The following is a 25,155-nucleotide window of genomic DNA, read 5'->3' on the forward strand; positions in this document are numbered from 1 at the left end:
TAAGTCATTATTCTACTCTTAATTTCACCCTCCGTTAACTTATATTTACCTCCTGTGTCTCAGGAAATTACCATGCGAAGGAAGTGCCGGCGAGTGCCCGGGGACTGTATACTGGAAGGAATGCAAGGGCACATGCATCCGATTTGACACCCACAAAGAAACCGGCTGGGGTCTCATGCGGTATCACGGATATCACGATCACCCTTGGCCAACTGCAAAGAAGGCAGATCCTCTTTCTCGAGCCGAGTTCTCCGAGGAGATCAAGAAGAACCCCAAGGCAAGTGCACTGGAATTGAAGGTGCGGTGTTTCCCTTCCTCATAGGTGTTGTTTATCAACTTAATTTGATTTTTTGATGAACTTGAACAGGTTGGCGCTCCCAATCCTGACGCCACTCATCAAGCATTTACCAGTGTTGTGGATATTCACGAATCTTTTGGGAATTCTGACCGACTCCGCTACCTCCGCCGAGAAATCCTGCGCGAGTTGAATCTTGGCCCTGAGAATAAGGGTGCAGGTATGAGTGACAAGTTCATCATGGGGATGTTTGATTGGGACCGGTGAGAATTTCCTTTCCGTTACCTTTTTTCATTGTCCACAATCGGCTCACTCATATTTTCACTCCACAATTTGAATTGAAGCAAGGGAATGCATATCATATCTTTATCTTACCGGGAAGGCAAAGAGCACTTCACTTTCCAGACTCAGTGGATGGCGGAGAGGCTTCTAGCTCGTTCGGAAGAAGGCAATAAGCTTTACAGCGGTGGCCTCCTTTCCGACGTTACTTATCGATTTTTTGACAACGGGTACCTCCTCACAACATCCATGTACTGCAACCAGATCAACCGATGGATTCCGGTGCAACTGAGCTGGATTAGAGGTCTTACGGAACGATACTATCAAACTCACTTCGCTGTACTTTTCAAACAGTTCATCACCCCTTCAATTCTCCAGGAAGAGCGCGATCAACTCTTACAAAGCGTTGTCGACTTCTCAAGCGCTCAACGAAACGGATTCATTGCTGCATGCATGGAGGTCTTCAATGTCAGCAACAAAGCGGCCATTAGTCACTTGAAGGGTTGCCATCATCATTTCCAGGCTTCCGTCACCCGCATCAAACAAAACCGGTCAGTCATCATGGCAGACGAAGTAGTAAGCACTCAATTTTCTTTCTTGTCCTTCTTTGGCCCAAACTTTGATGTATCTATCCACGACTTATGTATTTTTATCATACTTTCTAGAAGATATTCGAGACACTTTGCCACAATCTTCTACTATCAAACGCTGAGGCCGGGAAGACCCATGAAGAAAGAATTGACAAAATTCGACGCTGTTTCCCAAAGGTGAAGAAGTGGCTGGACTGGTGGACTATGGCAGATGTGGAAGCCACATTATTCCCGAGCTGACGCGCAATGCTTGAGGATTCTCCAAATGGTGATGATGGTCTACCAAACACCACCAACGCTCAGGAGAGCATGCACCGTGTTTACTATATGTTCAGGTAAAATCACTTCCAAACATCTGCTTATTTGCTTTAAAAAATTGATAACAAACTATTGTGAATTAACAGTGCCGGAAAGAAGCACCTCTTCTATGGGATGGTCGAACTTTACGGCTTTGTGAAGGCATTGGAGAAGGATTACAATTTGGTCATGCGCGGCATGCCAATCGAGTACGGAAATTGACCAAGAAAGCAGATTGACATTAGTGAATCAATTGGCTGGAAAAAACCTACGAAACAACAACGGGCTGCTTTCTTAAACAATGGAAGAGCCCCTGACACCACAGACAAGCTTGTTTCAGAACGTCCAGATAAACGTGCCAAAGGTGGACGGCCTCCTAATGCCCCCAACATTGACCGAGGCCTCCACACCACTTTTGTATTGTACGCGGCATCTAAGAAGGGTCATAAGCACTTTAATTACTTGACAAACAGGTGTTGGTTAGTGGCAACTCTCGAGTTGCTTTTCGCAGTGTATAGCCCTCTTTGGCTTCAACAACCCGGTGGCAAAGCCAAAGACCTTTTCTTCAATATCGTCTCGCATTTTTCTTCCCGGTCGACCTTTGATCTAACACCGAAAGGTTCAATTCAATCAACACTTACCAACGGGTCTAAAAGTATTTTTGATTTAGTCAACCAAATCAATCCCGCCAGCTTTGTCCCGGGCGAATTCTCCTCGGCGGACCGATTCATGGAAATGTGCATCGATACTAGCAGCAATTCCTCAAAGGTTCTCCCGTCATTGTTCCGGGTCCACGAGTCCCGTGAATTCTTGTGTCCCACGCACCCTGAGGCCGATCAGAAGCAGCATCCCTGGGCTGAAAGAACATTGGATGGATTGAAGATTACCAGGGAAATGTTTGAACACAATCACCTTCAACCGGCAAACGTTACTGAGCTATTTACTCGGTGGACCACAAATGGCCTGTCCGGAATAACGGGGCTGCAGTGCCAAGTGTGTAACATCGATGACAACAAGAGGAAAACAAAGAAGAAAGCCCACATCAACCCTACCCCCACTCGGTACATGCATGAGAAGTCGACGCTGTCTTGGGAAAACGACAAGGCCCCGCTGCACCTGTACGCTCACGTCAACCTTGCCACAATACCCGATGACGAAGATAAGCTAGATTTCATGGCTAAGATTGATTGGCCATTCAATCTGACGGTGGCTGGCGAAGTCTATACTCTGATATCTCGCGGCTTTTGGGGCGCATCCCACTATTGGGGGAAGGTCTTGCGCCACGTCAACGGCATCACTGGCGTGTGGTTGCATAATGACCGAGTAAACGATGGACATGCACAATTGGTCAATCGCGTACCTGGAAGTATTAGTGGGCCGCAAGCTAACACAAGCTGGGTTATCTATTCCAAAAGATGGACGCCTGAGGAAGAAGTCTTTGTGGATCAAAGTATTGCCAACATTGCTCGAGACAACCCCCGGGCAGGCCTGGATCTTCCTTTCTCACAAATGCGGGCAGTTCTCTATTCTTTGTACTATACAGACCGACCAAGTGGGGCTCATATTTGACCTGTAGAGCCGGTTTCCTTGGCGGCAGTTGTACATCCAAAGATTGAGACGATTACAAGTAGGTAGTGCTGGGCCATTTCTGGTTGTTTTTGCATTTCTGACTTTTCCGCCCACCCTCATCTGAACCGTGCAGAACTCGTAGCGCAACCGGCGGAAGGAGCCGCACCCCCACCTGAGCCCCGAACCACCTTGAAGATAAGGATCAAGTTGCCAAATAAATCTCAACTAGATGATCACGCTGGGGTGGCACCTCTGGCTGTCTTGCCTTTGACAGCACCGGCTAGCGTTGTACCGAGGAAGCGAGGACGCCCGAGGAAGCAAGAAACATTGACTGTTGATGCCGGCCTGGTTCCACCGCCAGCTACTGCACCAGCTCGAGTGAACTCTGGTGCCGGTGCCAAGCGTTTCCGCCCAATCAAGAAGCTTCCGGGAAACCAGGACGAAGTTCACGTTGGCGATGCAACAAACGAAATCCATGCTGCGCCTGGATCTGTGGTAAACAACAAGAAGCCAAAGAAGAAAAAATCTTACTCGAAAGTTGTCAAGCAACGTCCAGCAGCTTCAGGTTTCCAACCTCGTCCTTTGGACGACGCAGACTGGGATCGAATTGAGGCACATTACTGGAGGAATAAGGCGGCCGAGGAGGGGGTTTCAAAGAAGGCGGTTGTTGGGAAGCCGGTTGTTGAGAAGGCCGTAGGGAAGGAGGCGGTAGGCGAGCAGGCCAATGAACTGTTTCAAGATGCTCGTCCGGGCAGCGGCACTTCCGTGGCTTCTGTGCGGAAGTCTGGTAGGAAGGTGTGAGGTTCTTTGAGAGCTTAACTTTGTTTGTTTCCTCTTTTGTTTCAAGGCTTTTTTTTGTCTTTTGTTTCCCCTCGGGACTTCTATTTTCCTTGGGGGTGTGTTCGCCGTGTTTTGTCGCTCCTTTCTAATTTACATCGCATGTAAATCTGCGGATTGGGTAGCATAGATGCCAATTTTACATGCCAGACCCTTTACATGGTGGTGATATATGTTGTAATTCTCAATTTTTTCTCACGCGGCTACAATTTTGCACCGTGTCTCTTTTGCGTGGTACATGCTGTTTCAAGAATGAGGTGTAAAATTGCTGGATGGAACAAGCCCAGTATAATTTTACATGTTACCCTTTGCATTGGGGTGCTTTACATGTGGCCATGTTTTTGTGATCACATGTAAAATTCAACTGTAGCACGCTGGAGGACATTTTTACACTATGTGCAATTTACAGTGGGGATGGCATGTAAAAGATAGGTTGTGAAAATCAACATCCCCCTATAATACTCCATCCCTCCCATGTACACATACACTGCTTGTATTATACATAAATTACCCCTCTTATAATGAATGATAGCTGTATCTATTCTGTTCCAATACATCTGCAATGTGCTTTTGGCATTGTCACACCAATCGAGCACCACACCAATGTCTGTAATTTCAGACCAAAAATAAAAATGTAACTTTTTTTTGGCTGGTCAAAAACCTTTGCCCACTTAGAACTGGAATCTATATGATCCAAACAGCCCAAAAATATCATCTACATGACATACTACTCAAATGATGTGCCGTACATTCAGCTCCCATCTCAAATGTCTTTTTGAGGGTGAGGCTGTATGGTAGGATGCCTTGCACAACTGTAGTAAACTTGGTCTCACTTTGGCAAAGTCACCAGAGATTTTATTGATTTTGAAATCAAACCTTGATTTATATGTAATAAGATATCCACACATGTAATGTTGAAGATGCAGGGAACATAAATCAGATCCAAGAAATTGTATGAATGATTGGAGGAATGATGTAGAGGATTAAATCAAAAAGTAGCTGAACCTGATGACAGAGGTATGTGGCGAATTCCATGATGAAAAGAAAAGAAAATCAAGAAAGATATACATTTTTGGTTTGACAAGCTAACTTTTCCAGTGGCGCATGTCAGAGATGTGAATGTTTTTGAGAGCTGAGGAAAAATGTAATGATGCACCGAGTGTTGGGATAGGTTTGATTGATTACTTTGGAAGCTCTTCTGTGCGGATTGGAGCTGAATGTTTCGCTGCCAATTTAGCAGTCACTTCTATACCCGTACGAACCGTGTCATCGTCTGTTTCAAAAGTTCTCCATGCTTTTCTTGCACGGATTAGTGCTTGAAACGCAGGATTTTGACTACCAATGCCGGGGGGTTTGTGTAGCGAGTGATAATATAAAGTTGACAGTGCAAAAAGCAGGTCTATTGATTCATACTTGTGGCTTTGCTTGGGGTCAAGAACACCCGCTGACCATTTGATGATATCGTTGATTGCTTCAGTGCGTGCAGCTTCGCTGACTGGCAATGTAGCGGTAACTGGCACTTCGGGATGTTCAGCCTCGGCAACTGGCACTTCTGCAGCCTTTCCGACTGGCGATTCCGGACGTTCAGCCTTGTCGACTGGCGATTCGGGACGTGTGGCTTCGATGACCGGCGATTGGCCAGTTGTAGCCTCGGTAACCGGCGCTTGGCCAGGTGCAGCCTCGGTGACCGGCGATTGGTCAGGTGCAGCCTCGCCGACTGTCAATTTTTGATATGCGGCGCGAACCTTATCATTTTTCTGTTTCCTGAACATTTCGACCCACGACTCCCAATCCACTGCAACAAGGTGTCACCAAATAAAAATACCGTCAGTTCGGCTCACCCCATGAAAAGTAGTTGGGCACAGTATATCCAGACTTACGACTCTTAAAATGTTCCTCTATATCCGGGCCTAATTTGAAAACACCGATTTTTCGGGAAGAGAATTGTTAAACCCGTGCACCTTAATCTTGTGACAAGACACCTTGATCTTGTGACAAGATTGAGCGAGCTTACCTTCCTCTTCCGCTTTAAGCAATCGTGCAGAATAATCGTCCCCCTTAATAGTCATCACATAGTGAGCGGCTTCAAAGTAAGGCATCACCTTGGGGAGTTTTGCTGGATCTTTTCTGTGCATAGTTGCTAGGACTGTCTCTATCGCATCGACTGCATCTTTATGATACTTTGGATTTCGGCTGAGCACGACTAGTGATTTGACGAGCAACATTTGCCTCTCCTTTTCCGTATCTTCGACGCGCGGGAGTTCTCCGTTCAGAAATTCCAGTTCGGTTTTTGCTTCAATGATGTACTTTTCGTAATTGAACGGCTTTGGCACGTCTTCGAGGGCTGGACTGATGTGAGAATAGATCTTGCTGTTGTGCGTTAGAGTTTGACGTAGGAATTCTCTGTCAGCGACTAAGAAATGTTGAATGGGGAGTGGGCATAAACACCGGCGAAAAATCATTTATGTCAGTATTTCTTTGGTGAATTTGTGAGGCGATGAACTCTGTGCGTGGGCTTGTGAGCTGATTGACGAACGTTTTTGAAGAGCACTGATCATGAGCACAATATCCTTGTCCATTTCCCCCCAATCTTCTTTATGATGAATCCAGAAAGCCCAATATGGTATAGAAGCTACTCCGATAGTGTCAGTCTGCGGTTCCGATGTTGGACGATGGGAAATCACGTACCAGTTTTGCCCTTTGCCCTGGGTACCTGTATGCTGCCTTTCCACAACCATGCGAAGACCTTTTTCAGGAAGTTCGGGAAGGCAAAGTATTTCTGACGGTGTTTTTGATGACAGTGCCCAGAAAATGTGAAGGAATGAGCACCATCAGTCAAATATGATTGAGACGGGAGGGAACTTACCTTAATTTTCTTGAAGAAATTATCCTTAGAAGGGTGCAGTGGGTCTTCACCGCGAATGAAGATTTCATCTTCCGGACGACGTTCGACAGAAAGAGGCTTTGTACCTTCTGTGGGTAGAAGGGGTTCTTTCATGTCATGGACTTCGGAGAATTTTTCTGGAGCCGTTGTTTTGGGGATTTCCCGGAGCTCGGAGGCTTTTGAAATGTCCTCAACAGCGTGCGTGGAAGATCGTCCCGGGAGTACCGATACCAGCAGGAAGCAGGACAAGGCAGTGATATAAATGGTGGGTTGCTTCATGCTGCGTGCATTAATCTGCAGGGATTTCTGAGTTACCAATCGAATTTGGATGGACTCTGAACCAGCTGGAAACTACTTGGCTTTACCGGTGATTTGATGGAGACGAGTGGGCTGGCTAAGCGTGAGAGGGAAGTGTGGCTCGAAGGTGTAGTGGCAGTGCGGCCAAGAAAGAATGAGTGAAAGGCGAAGGGAGTCGCTCGTCTAGCGGTTGGTTCAAGTTTCCTCCACCCCTCGAATCTGGTAATGTATTTGACGGACTCGGGATCACCAGCGTCACGGGCTTGCTTCAGGGGGCGCACCCATAAGGGTGTGCAACATGTCGCGGAGCTCTCCTTCCCAATGAAATCCGTGGCGTATGTGAAGATTGAGGCGGTGATCCAACTGTCAATTTGTTTCAGGCCCGTATCGTTCCATGGAAAAAAAGGGAGCTTGAATATAAAAAGGCAAGGTTTTCATGCCTTCTGATTTTTCCCGCGGCCCCAATTTTGGCTTCTTTATGCCTTTGGGGCCGCCTTGGGAGTCGGGACGCTAGCTTATCACAATTCCCTCGTTTCAGGGGCCGAGGGACGCGGCGCGCCGAAGGCGCCTCGCGAAGCGATCTCTTCCTTCGGAGGTTCGTGCCACCAGGGCCCTCCGAAGCGAGGGACTTGTGTTAAGTTAGCTTCACCAAGCCTGACAGAAATGGAGGACTTCCCGTTGATCTGGAAACTTAAAGTCAGATCTGAGCCAACAGATTTCAGATTGGAGGACTTCCCGTCAATCTAGGAACTCAGACCCCGCAAAATCTGGGCTTGATCATCCCAAATCCCAGATCTGCCTAGATTTCCCTGCGAAATCTGGGAAAATCTGGGTTTCCAGATTGGCGGGGAGTCCTCCATTTTGCAGGGAAACCTGTGTCCTTGAAGCTCCCTGAAGTGATCCAGATTTCCCTGTGAAATCTGAAGTTCCAGATTTAACAGTTCGTGGGAATGGAGGACTTCCCGCCGATCTGGAAACCCAGATTTTCCCAGATTTTGCAAGGAAATCTAGGCAGATCTAGGATTTGGGACAATCAAGCCCAGATTTCCCTGCAAAATCTGAGTTCCCAGATTGACAGGAAGTCCTTCAATTCTTCCAATCTAGGCAGATCTAGGCTTTGGGACAATTGAGCCCAGATTTCCCTTCAAAATCTGGAAAAATCTGAGTTCCCAGATCAGTGCTCCAAGAGGACTTCATGTCAATCTGAGCTGCTAGATATCAGATTTTGCAGGGAAAGAAGATCCCCAAAGTGATCCAGATTTTGCAGGGAAATCTGAACTTGGGAACTCTGGATCACTTTGGGGATCTTTGGGGACCTAGATTTCCCTGCAAAATCTGAAATCTGGTGGCTCAGAGCTGCTTTCCGTATCAACAGACTTCCTGTTGATCTGGAAACCCCTTCCAGACCTAGATCTGAGCCAAAATTTGCAGGGAAATCTAGTCTTTGGGCCTCTGGGAGCCTCCTATTGCAGACGCAGGCTCCACAGATGTCCGAAGGGAGTTCTCATTCTTTCTCTTTGACAACAAAAAAACCCAAATTGAATCAACTGAATCACTATGTACACATGTTTGCTGATTAGGCAAATCTCTCATTTTCTAGTTTCGAACAACGGTGAGGGGCGATTTTTTCGAGGTATGTTACAATAAATAGAGGTTACTATTTCTATTTACAGTTATGGTGCTACAGGTGATTGATTATGCTTGTGGGAAGTCGGTTGAATCTACGAGAGACTCTGTGACTGTGAGGGAAAGAAGAATGGGTCAGCTTGCTGGAGAAGCATCACGGAGACCGATAGAAGGGTGGATACGGAAGAATGGCCCAAGGCGTTCGCAAAGTATCATAATTTTCAGTGTTAAAAGTAAAACTTTCTCCGAGATAGAAGATTCCAGTAAGCCCCAGTGGGTCACCAACCGGTTTCCTCTCTTTCCCTCGAGTTACAAGGTATGGTGTAATCATTTTGCGATTGGGTTTTCAACAGTCCGCGTGAAAGAGGAAAGTTTTATTTTTAGGGGATTGAAGAGGTTCAGAAATAACTCACCAAGCACTACCGGAGAGACGGATTTGGAGGGGAAACACGTTGGGTAAGAGGCGACCGCTCGGGGTGGAATGTCATCGGTGGAAGTTGCTGTGTCTGTTGGTGGGGTTGGTCACCGGTTATCAACGGGGACGGGTTTTTGTACCCGCAATTGTCACGCAGGGTCCAGACTTCACTGCTCCAGTCGTGGTTCTGCTGCGCGCTTTGCAGCCTGCTCCGGGCTCGCACTCTGGTTCTTCGAATCGCAGCACGCCGAGCTGCGCTACGCGCTGTGGGGCTCCAACGGAGCCGGCAGCTACAGCTTTCCAGTCGGGACGGATGTGCGGCTCATGACTCCATGAGGCAACAGAGACGAGAGTCTTACACACTAAACATGTGGTAGCCTGTAGGCCAGCAGTATACTCTCAAACTCTTGTCCACCTGAATCAGATATACGTCCTGGATGATGCCCGGTACTATGCCCGATGTTGGATGGATCAGATTCAGTGCATATCAATGCTCGCGGCGTTCCTTTTTCTCTAACTCCTTGTGTTGGAAAACCTCTTCCGTCCGGCGGGCCTTATCGGTTCTCTTCTAATCAGGCTTTGAAAGTTTGAGTGAGGTCAAACCTGACCGGCGTGTGAAGGGCTTGAATGTGACTCATAAACACCGTGGCAAGGTGGTAGGGTGCTTCCTCGAATCTGTGACTTTCCATACTTGCCGGGTATCTTTCCATCGGGGCTTTCTGCGAAAGCGCTGACCTCCATCCTCCTAACTTATTCACACCGGATCGCCGACCATCTCTCTGGTCCGTCTTGGTATACTTCGTTGGAAGACCGGAAAAAAATCGTGCTGCATGTCTTTCTCAAGTCACATTGTCTGGGCGCGTTGGTCAGCATCAGATAGAAAAAAAGGAACTCGACAAATTCACATACGCGTGCACACATAAATAGTATATTCAACAACGAAAGATTGTGAGAAACACCTTGTGCATGGGACATGCCTCGTTCGAAGGTTTTCAGATGCCCCGTTTAGAAAAGAGCTCATCCGTTCATTCATACTATCAGTTCCCTAGAAGAATTTGGGGCCTTCTTCTTAGATTGCACCACTTTGAGATCTGATCAGAATTTCAACTTGTCAGGTAACTTTCATTTGTCTTAACCTTGGGCGCTTGTTGTGGGTAAAGAAATATTTGTGCCTTTATTTTGTTTCTTGAACGCTTTGTTTGTGGATGTGAATATCGTCGTCGACAAAAGATAACTATCACGCTGAAGCGTGTGGTTAAAAATATTCTGGGTCGACAAAGTGCAAGGGGTATGGGCTAAACCTGAGCAACTCGGGATCAAGAGGAAATTTGCCCACTGAAGGACGCGCGGACGAAGCTTTCTGGTTAATTATGTACTAGCACTAAACACGAAGGAAGATTGCCAGCCGTCGCCGATCTTAAGCATTTCAGTCAAGTTGGGCCTGCATTGTCCATACACAAAATGTTGAAATAGGACAGGATCGTCAGTCTCAGAATTCTCGTTTGAGTGAAGGGGGCGCAGAGTTTTCTGATTAGCTCGGTATATCTTGTTGTTGCACAGGGTGGGACTGCTTAACTCTTCTCTTACTCACCCTCTGAGCTTATCTCTTCGATCCATCAGAGATTATAAATATGTACAAGGACTTCCTTCTTATGGCCATCAGCATCTCAAACAGCGTCCCTTGAACCGAGCAAGACGGGGGTGCAGGTGCTACTATCATTGATCCACAGCCCACACTTCGCAAGCGAGCGTCGACCCCAGCTACCTGTGAATTGATGAAGATTTCTAGCCTGCGTCTCTCTCTTCCTACCGAGCAGCAGTGGGCCCACCCCCATCATCAGCCTCACCTCGTCTGATTGTCTCCAGAGCCATAAAATCCGCGAGGGACTTGACAGACCACCAGCGTTTGTTTTTCCCAGTCGTATCCATCCATCGCAAACTATTAACTGTGTCACATCCCCTTCAAGCTGCTCGCTAGACCTCCAATCTAGCTTCACCACCTTTCCCATCTTCACTTCTCTCCCCTAGCTAGACGCCAATCACAAGTGCCCTCCTACGCCTTCATTCACATCCATCCAATAAAACACCATGGATGTGTCAATCCTTCTCCAGGTCGCTCTCAGCTGTGGGGTCGTCTTACTGTATTCGGTCGTTGGCAACTTTTTTCTGATTTACCTGGGTTTCCGACGCTCTGAAGATCCTCAGAGCGAGGAAAAGGAAGAGGAGGTCGAAGAGGAGGTGCAATCTGAAGTGTCCGAACCCTCCAACGATGCCCTTCATCTTTTGCGATTGACCAATGCCTTCTGCCCGCCACGAACTGAGCCTTCAATATTTGGCCGCGACGTGAACAATCCAAGGGAAAATAGTTACTACTCAGAAGATGGTCTGTTCCCCGGTCAATCTTTATTTAAAGAAACGCCGGAATTTATTTCATTGATCTTACTCGTGCTATGCTCTCCTCATGTCCGTGTGGGATGTGGCCGAACAGAAGATGACTTCGGCGAAGACAATTTTTCGGACGTGCTGGAGGAGTCATCCTTTTGCTTACGGGGTAGGTTCCATTCGATCGAACAGACTTTTGCTTCCTCGGCTCACAGAGGTTGCCTCCTAGACTCCTTCGAGCATGGACATAGCCATAGGATATCCATCAAACCGCCGGCGTTTGTACATCAAGCTAGTAAGGAACTCTATTTCAAGCCTCTTAGAATTCGGGAAAGAACGTGCTCTGCTGAAACTCTGAACTTGCTCATCAATCAAAGGTGTCGCGGAAATCACTACGGGAGATCATAAATCGACATCCAGCGCCAGAAGTCGGTGACTCTCCTCTTGAGCTACTTGCTTGGACAAGCTAATCATGTGCTCAATCCTTATACTACGTTTCTCCTGTAGGATCTAGTACTACCTTTGCACCCGAAACGCATCATCATGAGAATGGTTAGTCTGCTTTCTATTTATTGAGCTTGATCATGCAGTATTAAAGAAAAAAAAAGCTAAAAAGGTTGTCTCAAAATATCCGAATTTGCAGAAAAAGTGAACCGACTGTTTTCTTTAATCACTAAAGGTTGGTCCAATAGTTTCTCACTCCTTCGTTCATTGGACCTCCTTCATTCACCATGGACGTAAAGCCAAGACAACGCTTTCTAATATCTTTTTCTTCCGTTGGATGACCTCATGACAAAGGTACTGGATCCCATACGAGTCAAGAAAGTGCAAATCGAAAAAAGTCATCGGGCTTCTATCCAAACAGCTCCTGTGTGTCGGAGCCTAATGGGGCATGGGGACACTTCGCAGACAAAAAGAAAAAGCTTTGTGAGACACACTACTTCTCCCTTCTTGTGAATCAGGAGATTGATTGGATTGTTCGGAAACGTCGTCTCTCCCAGTTACCGTTCGGCCTGGCATCAACGCTCTTCGACGATTAAATCAATCCAAACAAGTCCACCAAGTCGACCAGCCGAAGCTACCATCGCATGCCAACCGGATAGACTACATGAGTAGTAAGCACACAACACCCAGGTTACAAAACGCGCCCCACCTATTACTGGTAGATCTTGACCGACTCGTTCTATTTAGCTGTTAGGACTCGCTTCAAGCTCATCAGCTCCAAAAAACTCTCACTCAAGCCGATCAACAAAGCTATCGAGCCTGCACGGCGGGTGGACATCCATCGATCATCAGAAATCGATGGACGAAGGATGTCTTCCGTTTTATTTGGTACGGCCTAGGATCGATCACTGGACCACTAAATTGCCACTTCGACTACCCATCTTGAATAATCACATTTTTATACCATGAACCCTCTGTTATTTTGTTTTTACCATGTAAAATACATGAACTGTAGACACTTATTATAAGTAGAGTCAAGCTTTATGTTACAGGCTTTGATCTCATCTTGTCACATTAAAAGTGTGATGGTTTTTAACAGCGAAAATTAAACCAAAACTTTGATTGGTATCATATGTACCATTTTCTCTATCTTAGAAATTTTTAATGAATTCAAATTACATTAGATGAACAGCTTTGTTAACCCTGAAGGCCTCTTATTTCATTTCATTTCATTTTATTCTGTTTTACTTTATGGACTGACTTTGTGCAACATGAAAAAATTAAATGTGTCGCGCACCATGAGCCCCCGTCGAGCCTACATATTGGAAGACTTTCCTTTGACTCTGTAGCTGCCTACAGGGTCAGATATGCAGCCTCTGGGACTAGATTTCCGTGCAAAACCCCGCATTACAGGCTGCAGATCTGGCTCTGTAGGGGCGACAGAGACGTAGGGAAGTTTTCCAATACCCGCTGTGCGCGACTTCCAAAAATACGTGGTATGAAGTGTTTTTTTTTATTAAGGGAGTCAGCAACATACAAGCTTTTTACAAGCTCAATCAAGTGGCCCTCATGACCCCACCATAAGACTGTCAGGGTCCCAGGAGGCCATCTGCTGAGTTCCCGTGGAGTTTGCTACAAGTAACCTAGCTGGTGCCCAAGAAAGCCACTTTGACGAGTTTGTACGCAATGACCGGCAGGGACTCCTTCCTGACCCACCAAACATTTTGAGCACTGACAAGGTTTTTATTTTTCTAATTCACTTTGTTTTTTGATTCACCAGATGCCCTGCGGATTTAACCATCGTATGGGGAGCCCTTATGGGCTCACAGACGAAACTTTCAAAGTAATGGAAAATAATAAAAACAAACACCCACTGTGTGCAAAGGATTTTACGAATCGCGCACCAAGGGCCTAAAGGCTAACTTGACTGATTCTCTCCCTCCCCGGGCGGAGTGGTAACAACTTGTTGCATTTTTGAAGGGTCCCTGCCGGGCGGCTCCCCCCCTCCAAAGTCCAATTACAAAGAGAGTTAAGTTAGGCCCAACGGTGGGTTGCTACTTGACGGTTATCAATATCGTAACATTATTGTAGCAATGTTTGGTCCCTCTAGTACGCTAAACTGACCGGTAGCCATGGGGAAATGTGGTGTGATATCGATATCGCACCGGGTGGGTTTTTTTCTTTTTTCAAGGCCGCTACAATATCTATGCGCAGAGCAGCAGATATTTATCAATATATTGAGCAATAAAAGGCCATTTCAGGGCTGATTTGGCCTTTCACTGCTGAATAAAGTGTTGCTCTTCTTGATAAGGGCTAATTTGGCCCTTAATTGCTAAAAATGACATGTTACTTTTCTCGATAACAGGTTACTTTACTAGTAACGGCTGTACAAAAAACTGGTCAGTTACGATAACCGTGACGCAGCTATCCGCGCACTAGCGTTAACAATAACTGGAAAAATGTTAGGCGCAGTTCGCTACTTTACTCTACAGCCCCGGTGATCGTACCGTTTTTAGGCCTCAAGGTCGAGTCAACAGGAGTCGGTAGTGCGGCAAAGGTTTTAATGTTGCGAAGTAGTCCGTATATCTATATACAAAAACGTCTATGTCACAAAAGTATGCAAGGAGCTAATTACAAAAGATAGGAACGGATCGATGTTCTGATCTGTAACGTTGAAAAAAGGAATGCCAAATATGCCACAATTAACTCTGATTATGAAGCTGCTTATTTGTTTGTGAAGCGCTTTATGCCCCAAGAGTGGTACATCATATAGTCAAGTATGCTTTGCTGTCTTCAAGTCATCCTAGTTTGATGCAATATTTTCCTCTTCAGGGTTTGGAGAAAAAAAATGGATCAATATTTTCATCTGACCAGCGTAAACGTGGGCGAAACCCAGAAATCGAAATCAGTCTCTAGGTCTTTGTTGCCGCTGACACGCAAAGTCCTGTTTTTACAATCAATCAGGTCAGCTGCGATGCGTTGAGAGTTGCTCTTTAGGGGCGTACCTTATCAGTATCCTATATTTGCCAGCTGGCAAGGGGGTGAGGTTCTGATTGACGACCCCAGTGACAACAGCAGCATCCCATATGGTTCTGAATAAGTCATCGAACCTGCATGATAACGAACATGATAGCTTTGAGTAGTGATTCAAAGTCGACCAAAGAACAATTTATTCAGCTTACCCAGGGCCAGAGCGAGACACGGCGTGAAATTCTCCATTAGGAATCATTCCGATAAGTTTGACTCCTCCAAAACTTGTCGCAAAGGTGGAAGCCTTTGGGATTTTGGAGGGTGATGGATTTGCACCCCCCGCGATCACATCCATACGCAATACTGACGAGCCAACTACGAGTAATCAAAACATTTTGGGTCACTCCAGCCATCAAAATCTCAGGGAGTAATGGTGAAAACCTACAGACTGTCCTGAACCGTATATACAAAGAGGCATGCTCTCTTAGTTTCCAGATAAAATCAGTCGTCTTGATATCGAGTAAGCTGTCGGCTTTCTCTTCCTCCGCTTTTAGGCCTACAAATGGGAACCTCGTGGTGGATACTCCTGTTGGGCCGCGGTCTAAGACTGAACAAGATGCCAAAAATTTGAGATCATTTTTTTTGGATGGAGCCAGAAGTGTTTTTTTTTTTTTTCAGCGGACGTACCTTCTTGTTCCTTAAGTGACCCCACAACACCGTAATATGGCACATTGTGGCTTTCACACTCGACGTCCCCGGTCTGTGATCAACACGTCAACAGGGTACCTTGATTGTTGAAATTGATGGAGAACTTCATTATCAAACTCACTAGAATGATGTATCCCGAATAAACGATGAGATCACGGGTATCAGATTTGGGTGGCGTGAACCGGATCTTGACGGACTGCTTCGCGCCTGGAGCTAGACTAAACACCTGTGGCGTAATCACGGCATCTGCTACATTCCCCTCGATATCAGGAGTGACATCAGGACGATTGAACTTTTGATGAGATCCAAACGTCTTGACAGATACCGCCGGAAGATGTGTTAGATGATACTGGACAGCGGTTTTGCCTGTGTTGGATATTTTGATTTCTTGATCCGGTTTGAAAGATGTTGAATCAAAAAGTGCCATATGTGCGTTTGTTATTATCGTGTTTGCCATCACGGCACACCAGGCATTTGCAAGACCGCCACCCTGATGTGAAACAGCTGACGATGAAAGCCGGATATGTAGTCAATTGAAAGCTGGTGTTACGATTGATGGGTAGTTACATACTGTGTGGCTGGTGTCTGAATGCAGAGTAGTTGATGATCCGACTAGAAGTAGTCAAGCGATCTCGCATGGTGTAACCATCGAAGCCTGCTTTGCCTCTGTGACTCAATATGAGAGCTGCTATCCCTGCAAGCTAGAATCATCTCGAGAAAATCAGTTTATCATTGTATCCAGACAGAAAAACACCGGAGAGGCGTACTTGAGGGGCAGCCATCGAAGTCCCACTGGCACTGCCCTGAGGAGAAAAAAAAAGTTGGATTTCTATCTTGCTATGCACCAATAAAAATCAAGTAGCTCACATACGCCCCGGATACCATTGGGAGAGTTGCTGCAACGTGATGGGAAGCCGCTGTCTCAACGTCGGGAACTTGGTTCAAATCAAGGCAAGGACTTACAAACCACATTACCGCCGATTCCTGATATCGCAGGTTGGGGGCTGGCAAAGTCAAAGCTTGGGCCACTGAAATTGAAGTTCAAGGGTTAGCTTCTCGCTCTGCAAAGATTTTAAGATTGACTCCACACTGACAACGATGAGAATGGACTTATCAATCCCGGCTGTAGAATAGTGGCTGGTGGTGGTGAAAAATAAGTGTACTTGTTTGATGGGTCAGGATGATGTCAAACGGTTTTGGATTTAGCTTACTGCGCTTGTTTGCTGAATTGATTATCAAACGGAATCCTTTGGGATTCTTTTTGGATTCCGCGGCTATGTACTTTGCATCTTCCAAGGAAATTCCTGCAACGGTTGCACCCAATACCTGACTGTGCATTGAGACAACAAGTCTTGTTTTCTAAAGATACGATGGGATGAATGGCTAAGCTCAGGTCATGCGTGCCTAGGAAAATATGCCGATTTATGTTTTCTAAAATACTGACCATGTAAAAGAATATAAGCTTCGCTCCTTTTGCTCGAGCATGGAGAGCCTTTTCAGATATAAAACAGCTCCTGATAAAAATTAAATGCATATCAGTGAATTATCCTCAAGTTTTGTAAGAACAAAAGTATCCACCCTATTTTGATCAGTACGACATAATTGGCCAGGTCTGGGGTCTTCGAAGGCAGTGGCAGACAGGCATCATCCTCATTCAAGAGATCATCCGAGGTGAAGTAAACAGGGTAACTTGCATCAGGCAAAACTTGATTCTTGTAATAACTCAAATTTTGACCTGTCGAGGTTTCAAGTTCCCTGGACATTGGTGAGCTGGAATCTACAGAGGCAACGGAAATGGCACCCCTGGCAGAGGCTGGAGAAGAGGCAGAAAATAACCCATCCTACACGCCCAGGATGTCAGTTTATTAAGAAACAAATAAATGACAACATTCAGCCAAACGCTCACCGTCCCATCATTACCGGCAGAAACGACTATTATTTTACCCTTCTTTTCAACTAAATTGTTGATGACATCTAATATATCTTTTCCGACGGACCACCCTCCTGATGAACCCAAAGATAGTGAAATTATGTCCGCTTACAAGGAAAATATTCTGTGAGATTTGAGTAACTGCATGAATCTTAACGATAACAAGTTACACACCTCCATCAAGCTCAGCTTGTAACAGCGCCCTTACTATCACGTCGTCTGGACCATAAGGGTCGCAACCAAAAACTGAATAATAAATAGCAAAAGAAAAAAAGGATGAAAGGCTTAAGCCAACGGTGCATTAGAGAAGCCCCACCGCGCCAAAGATTGTTGACCTACCACCTAGATCAGAAGCGAGTTCCCGCATATGGGAGAAAAAATTAAGATCATTTCTTGCGCGTTTATTGAGTTTCGTGCTCACGATACATCCCAAGTGTGACATCCGGAGCCACTCCTTGAAAGCCGAAACCAACGTCCTTAGCGGCAACTATACCAGCAACGTGTGTTCCATGGTACTGAAATAGATTAATAAGAATCACAAGGATTTAGCCAAGCGCACTCAGGTAGTAATTCAGTTCAACTCACACCACAATCACTGCAGGGATTAGGTATTGCTCCACGATTTAACTTAGATTGCGGATCATCGTTTTCGACAAAGCTCATGCCGAAAGAAATCTTTTTCCCTTTTCCGAAACCACCACCGAATGCTGGGTGGGTGCAGTCTATTCCAGAATCAATTATAGCTAGCTTGACCCCTGCCCCATATATACCTTGCTTATGAAGCATGCTGATATTTGTCTGAAGATGGGGTGGAAACTTTTGCACTGTCGTCGTCAGAGGTTTAGATTGAATGTTTCCCGGTATAGTGGGCCCTCGAGCGATCGATCCCGCTTGTTTTACGTCCTAAGAAATCATTAGTGATCAAAAATCAAAACCAATCAGTTAATCTAGAGCGCATCGGAATCAATTGAGACGAAGCTAATTCACTCGGATGCCGGGTATGCCCAGTAAAAGCTTGACCTGTTTCTTGTCCAACAGTTCCACTGAAACACCGTAGAACACAGCCGGCACTTGAGTTAGGTCGTGTACAATTTTGTAGTTAACCTTAGACTGGGCAAGTTTGACTTTAAGGTCCGCTAATGCGCGCTAAACAAGTCGAACCCCCTTATCAGTAACCGTTTATTAATCAGGGAAAGAGTCTTGGGAGTCTACTGAACTGGGTTCTTGGGATCTAAAGAGATAATAAATCGGGCGGAGTCCGGGCCAGCTTCCGTAAGAAGTTGGGCAGAATTACTCTTGACATTTCCGCCCCGGATTGAATGACTGACGATAACTAAAGCAATTACTAAGACTAACGAACTGAGCTTGTGAAAGGAAACCATCGAAGTTTATACAAGTGAAACGAAGAAAGAAGACCCCAACCGATGTGATGCTTGTCAAAAGATTATAATTACGGGCCCGCGTAGTGACTGGTGAGAAAGGGGAGAAAAATGTAAAAGCAGAAGGGATCAGACCAGGCAGAAGCAATGACCTGGTTTACACCTTCTACCAGCCGTAGTACTTGTACCAATTCAGGGGACAAGTAACCACAGCAATGACAGTGGTAGGTACTCCTGCGCTGTGGCTAGATTCACCGAATACAATATCAAAGAGAGGTTGGGAAGTAACCAATCAGGCATGTAAAAATGTACTACGGAATTGCGCAGAAGTACCACTTTCATTGCTGTGGTTACTGTCCCTGACTTGGTGCGAGTACAAGAAGTATGCGGAGCGGCATATGGCGGCCCGCTGGGTAGGCCGCCTCTGGGCTCTTGAAGTTGGACATGAACGCCCGGCAACTTGACGAGTATGTACAATGAAGCTTGAGGAAGATGGCACTGTCACACCGAAGCTTCTGATGGCTGGATGGTTGCTATCTTACTCCGGCCCTGTACATTTCTACGGACATACTATGTAGTCAGTGGGGCCGGGTCGGCCCATCGGAACTTGGTCTGCTAGATTTTACTTTCAATCGTGGAACTGCTCAAATACCTTACAGACATATGGGATAGAAACGAGGCGATGTGGGCAGGCCGGCCGGTCAAGATACACAAGCAAAAAGTCTACCGGTGTCGCTGTATGGGGTCTAGGGGGTGACACAGGTGTTAGGAGATGGGGCCAGCTCTGCGTACGTCGTACTGAGCCCGGCCTTGTATGCATGGCCGTACACCAGGGACGAACGGCTTCGAGGTCCCTATTGGGGGAGCCAGCCAGTCAAGAAGTGTGACCAAGCAGATGTCGAAGCCGGGTGAAGTCCACATCGAGAGCTGTCGGCAGCCGTTATCTGGTCCACTCAGGTCTCTCACATTCCGTTCAGGAGCAGCCCGCCGACTCGAGGGGGCTCGAGGGTCTTGGATGCTGACTCATCAGCTCATGTGGGATGTGGCCATCCCAGATGTGTAGCCCAGATGCTGTTGATCTGTCCTTGATCCCCATAACCGCTCAAGCCATGGATTTCGAAGGATGTGCTCCGCTGGCAGGCTGCCGATCCAGAACTCAACAAAGCGTTGCTGTAGACTCTAGTCCAACCACAAACACGCTCTGGCGCATGGCTCATACATACGCCGAGGACGAGATGAACAAGATTACCCAATCTGTTGGAAGGGGTTGACAGTGCTCATGCACCCATCTTGCTGGGATTTTAGCACATCGGGCCCCAGTCTCTCGGCGACGCCGTGCGGCCCCTTTCCTTCGAATCAGATAACAAAATCCCTAGCCTTATGTCTGCCGTGACGCGCCCTACCGAGACTCTATCTAGCCCGAATTGACTTGCCAGAAGGTATACACATCCCCACTAGGCCAAGATGCTGGGATTAGAATCACGCAGATTCCCTTGGACTCTCCTGTGTACCACGGTTGCGCTTGCCATCTTTCCTTGGATTCATTGTGAACGAGTCGGAGGAGTCGCGAGTTATTCCTCCCGGTTTATCATCACCTTGTCGCCTGAGGAAGTAGTTAAGTGTTTTGACATAGCCTGAGGCCTTAACATTCGCCCGTGAAATGAATACTTACCCGACCAAACAGCCGTCCTTGCATCATTTCGAGGCACATCTTAAGGATTTGAACATATCCTACAGAATCCTTGAAGACTACACTACGCTAGTTCCCGATGTATTTTATGGCGTATCGTTATACTTGGATCGTTCGGAGGACGTCTCCCTGATTCAAAACTCGTCGCGCGTAGAGGTAATGTCCGGTTCCTCGATTTAATTGGCAGCTTTGTGTAAAATCTCCGGGAGGCTGACTTCAACCATTCCTTCTCAGAGACTGAATGTCGTGAAAGACGTGTTTCCATTGCAAACTTTCAGGACTCGGGTCCTGGACCGACCGCTTCTTGCGACGCCGGAGACCTATCCCCCTCACGTCCAAACCAACATTACAGATCTTCATCGTTTGGGTGTTCTTGGCCAAGGTATCAAGGTTGCCATCATCGATTCAGGAATTGACTGTGCACACCCAGCCTTGGGAGGCGGCTTTGGCCCCGGAAAGCGAATTTCGTTCGGGCTGGATCTCGTTGGAGACAACTTCAATGGGACGAATGATCCCGTCAGAGGTCACAATCCATGCACTAAATGCGGTGTAAGTCCTATCATTCCGGGGAGTTGAAATTTCAACGCGTCAATGACTTCATGAGACCATCTGTTACCACAGCTGCATGGTACCCATGTGGCTGGAATCGTTGCTGCGCAAGACGTAGGGTACGGATTCACGGGGGCGGCACCAAAAGCTGAAATTGGCATGTATCGTAAGTTTACATGCAGTTGATCACTGCCTTGGAAGATCTGACGATTTGCTGATGCTTTTATCTTGGGAGAGTAGGAAGTGGGTCGACATTGTTTTCTTTTCATTCGATTACGGTAAGATAAATTTATGAACTTGTGATTTTATTTTATTTTTCAGTTTTTGGTTGTGGCCAAGAAAGCCAGACGAGAGACGACATCATTCTCGCAGCTTTGCTGAATGCCTATAAAGACGGAGGTATGCATCTCCAACCATACCATCTTAGTGGTTTTTATCACCTAACATGCTTGCTTTTGGGCTGGTTCAACAGCGGATATTATTAATTTATCTCTTGGCGGAGCAGCTGGATGGGGAGAAGGAGCGATTTTGTACGATGTCATTAACACCCTTGTCCAGAAAAAGTCTGCGATTATTATAGCTTCTGCTGGCAATGAAGGAGCGGTGAGTTATCATGTTATTTCTTCAGATGATATCACCGACACACTCATTGGTTTGATGCAACTACGTAAAACTGGCAGGAGGGTGTTTTTATGGCGGCCAATCCCGCTTCATCCAAAAATGCTATTTCTGTTGGCTCAGTCGATGCTGCCTCATTTGTGGCTCACTACTTCTGGACCTCGACTGGTCAACGTATTCCTTATCGCTCAGCCATCCCTTTCCCAACGGGGAGCTTTCCCATTTATTTTACTTCGAACTCTACCCACACTCAAGACGATGCTTGCAAACCATTGCCAGAATCTACACCTGATCTAAGCAAATATATCGTAATAATTCGCAGAGGGTGAGACACACAAAACCTTTTTTTAGCCCATCTCAATCTGAAGAAAGACTCGCACAAACCGGAAACTGACACAAAATCAACTGTAGAACTTGTTATTTTGAGACCAAAGTTGAGCAAGCTAAAGCGAAGGGGGCGAAAACGATTCTTTTCTACTGGGTTGGCTCCTACTTCCTGGGATTGATTCGAAAACAGTCAGGGGTTTAACTGATTCCATGATTGCAAACTCAGAACTCTACAACACCTGTAGGTTTGCCAAACAAGCTTGCAAACTCAACTGTGGCCGTGATTACGGCTGAGGCCGGAAAGTACTTGCTCGAAACATCGCGCAAGAATGGTGCCATTAGATTGAACTTCACGCATTCCCCATCTTTCTACGGTAAGAAAATCCTTACATTTAACAACTGGTTAATAATTAATCACAAATACATTAAATTAAAATACAACTTATCAGACCTTGCAATGCTTACCCATATCTTTCAATCTGACAGCGCCCTCACCAAACGGGGGATTCATGAGCAATTTTTCGCAGTTGTTGAGTCGATTTTGTGTTTCTCAGGAGCTTTGGCCCAATATTATTTCATCATCTACGTTGAATTCGAAGCTCATAATAACCTTACTTTGACAGTGGTCCCAGCTACGATTTTCTTAGCCCCCAACCGGCCATCTCGGGTGTGGGTGGTGATGTGGTCTGTGAGTGGCTGCTAACTTGTGTTCGTCCAGACATTTGGCTGATATATGTTTCGATAGCAACATACCCTGTTGATGAAGGTGGCTACGTAAGTCTTCTACAAATAAAAACCAAACGACCACCTTTGCCTCTCTCAATCACAAGACTCTAACATCATTCAAATGTGTTACCGCAGGCAGCTTCCAGTGGAACCTCGATGGCAGCACCGCAGGTACGTGCGAATTGAGGTGGAAAGTCGGATGTCTCTGAAGTGACCTGCCAAATCCTCCCCAGATTGCCGGCATTGCGGCATTGATTTTGAGCGCTAGAGGCAAAAACTTCAATGGCCTCTCGATACGGTCACGTTTAGCATCCACCGCTCGTGTGGTTCGGACTGATTATGGAAATGGAGTCCTCGAAAGTACGCACGTCCTCCTTTGATTTCTCGTGCACCAAAATCCACATTGACAGTTCACCGAACTTGACATTTCTTAGACGCAATTCATCAAGGGGGAGGACTGGTGAATGCGTTTTGCGCAGTGTTTTCCAACACATCCGTCTCAACATCCTCTATCGCTCTAAATGATTCAACAAATATGAATTGCAGTCAAACTTTTACCCTGATAAACGAGGGAACCCTACCTGTTACTTACCGAGCTGAACACCTACCTGCTGGTTCAATCGCCACATTTTCTCCCAAATCAAAACACGGCCGGATAGACTCGGGAATACCAACCCAATCTGCTAACTACGCAAGCGCTGTCATTCAGCCCGAAACCTTTACTGTGATGCCAGGACAGAAGCAAGTCATCCGTACTAAGTTTACAGCACCCAGCGGTTTGAGTTCGGAGGATTTATACGTGTATTCAGGTTACATTTCTCTGGTCAGTGTCTCGAAGCATTTTTGAAATTCGTGGGCATTGCTAAAGTTTCCTGAATTCGTTGGCGGTTTTAGAGTAGCGATGTTCTGTGTGAAAGTCACACCGTCCCTTACTACGGAGTTTTAGGATCAATGAAAGACCAAAAGAGTGAGTCAATTGCTATTCATTTTCTCTCTATTACACTTTATGGATGTGAGGATCCACAATTCTGATCTTCTTGTATTTCGCCCAGTAATCGACCGGGGTTCGAACGAGCAGATCGAAAAAAGCGATAACTCGAAATACACTTTCCCTCATTTTATCTTTAGCGATAATAACAGAAGCTCTGCGGTAGAAAAACCACTGATATGGAACCTCAGGAAACATAATTATACTACTTTACTTTTCAGAGCCAATTGTAAGTGATGCGTCTTTTACCTAGGAAAAATGGACCATCAAGACTGACACTTTACACAGTCGGATCACGATACATGAGACTCGATCTTGCCCCTCACAATGCTGTACTATCAAACTATACCAACAGCACGAATTCAGCTTGGAGGTCAACATTCCGGGGAATCAATTTGTTGGGCTTGATACCTACCAGTGATTCAGAATTGTTTTCTAGGTCTGGGTGAGAAAATTTCTTCAACTCGATGCTGAGTGGCTTACATATGATCATGGATTCTAACCAAGTATACCACAACTCAAAATATCTCAGCATGCACGAGGTCCAAGAGTTAGACTGGAATGCTACTATACTGGACAGCGAGTATAGCAAACCCAAACGGATACCGAGCGGGAAGTACAAGGTCTTGTTACGGTGAGTTCAGCAGCATTCTGACCCCATGAGTGCGAAGGCTAAGAGTACTAATGGAAGCTCCATATTACTTTCAATGAACGGCACGGGTCCTCAGCGCCTTAAAAATCACGGGCGACCTTACAAATGAAGCAGACTTTGAAACGTGGCTATCACCCTTGATCCACCTGAGACATTAATAATGTAACCTACAACATCCATATATGTACCTTTCCTTATCAATCCTATATGTATGTAAAGAGTGTGACAACTTAAGACCTATCCCTCCATGGTGGGAGGCTCACTGTGAAGCACTGGCGCAGGTGCTGATGTTGCGATGTGTATGCCTGTACACCTCACAACTGTGGATGTAGCTTAATGGTAGAGAATCCCATGCATCAGGGAGATGCGGCTTTGATTCCTCCCGTCTGCACAGTGTACCATCCCTTTTCAACCACACAAAGTACTTGGCTGCCCACGGGCTAGCCCGCCTCAGCCCGCAGGTGGATTGGAAAATCATCATCTTTTGCTCAAAAGCAACCCCATCCTTTTTTGAGCTTGGTGTAGGGTTGATGGCACCACTGTTGAGAAAGTGCGCGCCCATGGGCGCCTACAAGACCTCCTCAAGGTGCGCGCCTTTAGCTGGCGCAAGGGCGGCGCGCCCAGGCAAGGCTAATAGGGCAGGCATTGACGCAAATGTATGATTTTTCTGGTATTTTGGAACTGAGGCATGCCCATCTACGCC

General features: G+C 46.3%; 4 protein-coding genes across 4 annotated transcripts; 2 read left to right on the top strand and 2 right to left on the bottom strand.

Moving 5' to 3' along the window:
* Nucleotides 1-5,048: 5,048 nt before the first annotated feature.
* Nucleotides 5,049-7,030, bottom strand: PtA15_6A550 (uncharacterized protein; the record flags this gene model as incomplete). The annotated part of the gene is made up of 6 exons (XM_053170268.1): nt 5,049-5,662; nt 5,748-5,777; nt 5,882-6,280; nt 6,404-6,499; nt 6,556-6,646; nt 6,734-7,030. The coding sequence occupies 6 exons, from the start codon at nt 7,028-7,030 to the stop codon at nt 5,049-5,051; spliced, it is 1,527 nt and encodes a 508-aa protein (XP_053021476.1).
* A 4,147-nt stretch (nt 7,031-11,177) lies between these two features.
* On the top strand, nt 11,178-12,814 carry PtA15_6A551 (uncharacterized protein; the record flags this gene model as incomplete). The annotated part of the gene is made up of 8 exons (XM_053170269.1): nt 11,178-11,268; nt 11,341-11,766; nt 11,849-11,899; nt 11,979-12,023; nt 12,115-12,150; nt 12,270-12,398; nt 12,473-12,586; nt 12,663-12,814. The coding sequence occupies 8 exons, from the start codon at nt 11,178-11,180 to the stop codon at nt 12,812-12,814; spliced, it is 1,044 nt and encodes a 347-aa protein (XP_053021477.1).
* Nucleotides 12,815-14,777: 1,963 nt separating this feature from the next.
* On the bottom strand, nt 14,778-18,905 carry PtA15_6A552 (uncharacterized protein; the record flags this gene model as incomplete). The annotated part of the gene is made up of 20 exons (XM_053170270.1): nt 14,778-14,859; nt 14,921-15,025; nt 15,098-15,260; nt 15,331-15,492; nt 15,573-15,645; nt 15,715-16,097; nt 16,165-16,294; nt 16,361-16,396; nt 16,461-16,489; nt 16,557-16,621; nt 16,688-16,730; nt 16,805-16,952; nt 17,038-17,107; nt 17,172-17,434; nt 17,500-17,630; nt 17,698-17,769; nt 17,945-18,038; nt 18,109-18,426; nt 18,511-18,669; nt 18,741-18,905. 20 exons carry the CDS (start codon nt 18,903-18,905, stop codon nt 14,778-14,780), a joined length of 2,691 nt encoding a protein of 896 aa, XP_053021478.1.
* A 1,461-nt stretch (nt 18,906-20,366) lies between these two features.
* PtA15_6A553 (uncharacterized protein) lies at nt 20,367-24,610 on the top strand (the record flags this gene model as incomplete). Its single annotated transcript, XM_053170271.1, has 20 exons — nt 20,367-20,516; nt 20,587-20,748; nt 20,827-21,141; nt 21,214-21,322; nt 21,481-21,540; nt 21,614-21,744; nt 21,822-22,084; nt 22,171-22,282; nt 22,346-22,460; nt 22,573-22,615; nt 22,710-22,774; nt 22,832-22,860; nt 22,948-22,983; nt 23,046-23,172; nt 23,247-23,635; nt 23,707-23,779; nt 23,865-24,029; nt 24,089-24,245; nt 24,333-24,434; nt 24,529-24,610. The coding sequence occupies 20 exons, from the start codon at nt 20,367-20,369 to the stop codon at nt 24,608-24,610; spliced, it is 2,685 nt and encodes an 894-aa protein (XP_053021479.1).
* Between the last annotated feature and the right edge of the window lie 545 nt (nt 24,611-25,155).

Source organism: Puccinia triticina, chromosome 6A, assembly GCF_026914185.1.
Source record: "Puccinia triticina chromosome 6A, complete sequence".
In the NCBI taxonomy this organism is placed as follows: Eukaryota; Fungi; Basidiomycota; class Pucciniomycetes; order Pucciniales; family Pucciniaceae; genus Puccinia; species Puccinia triticina.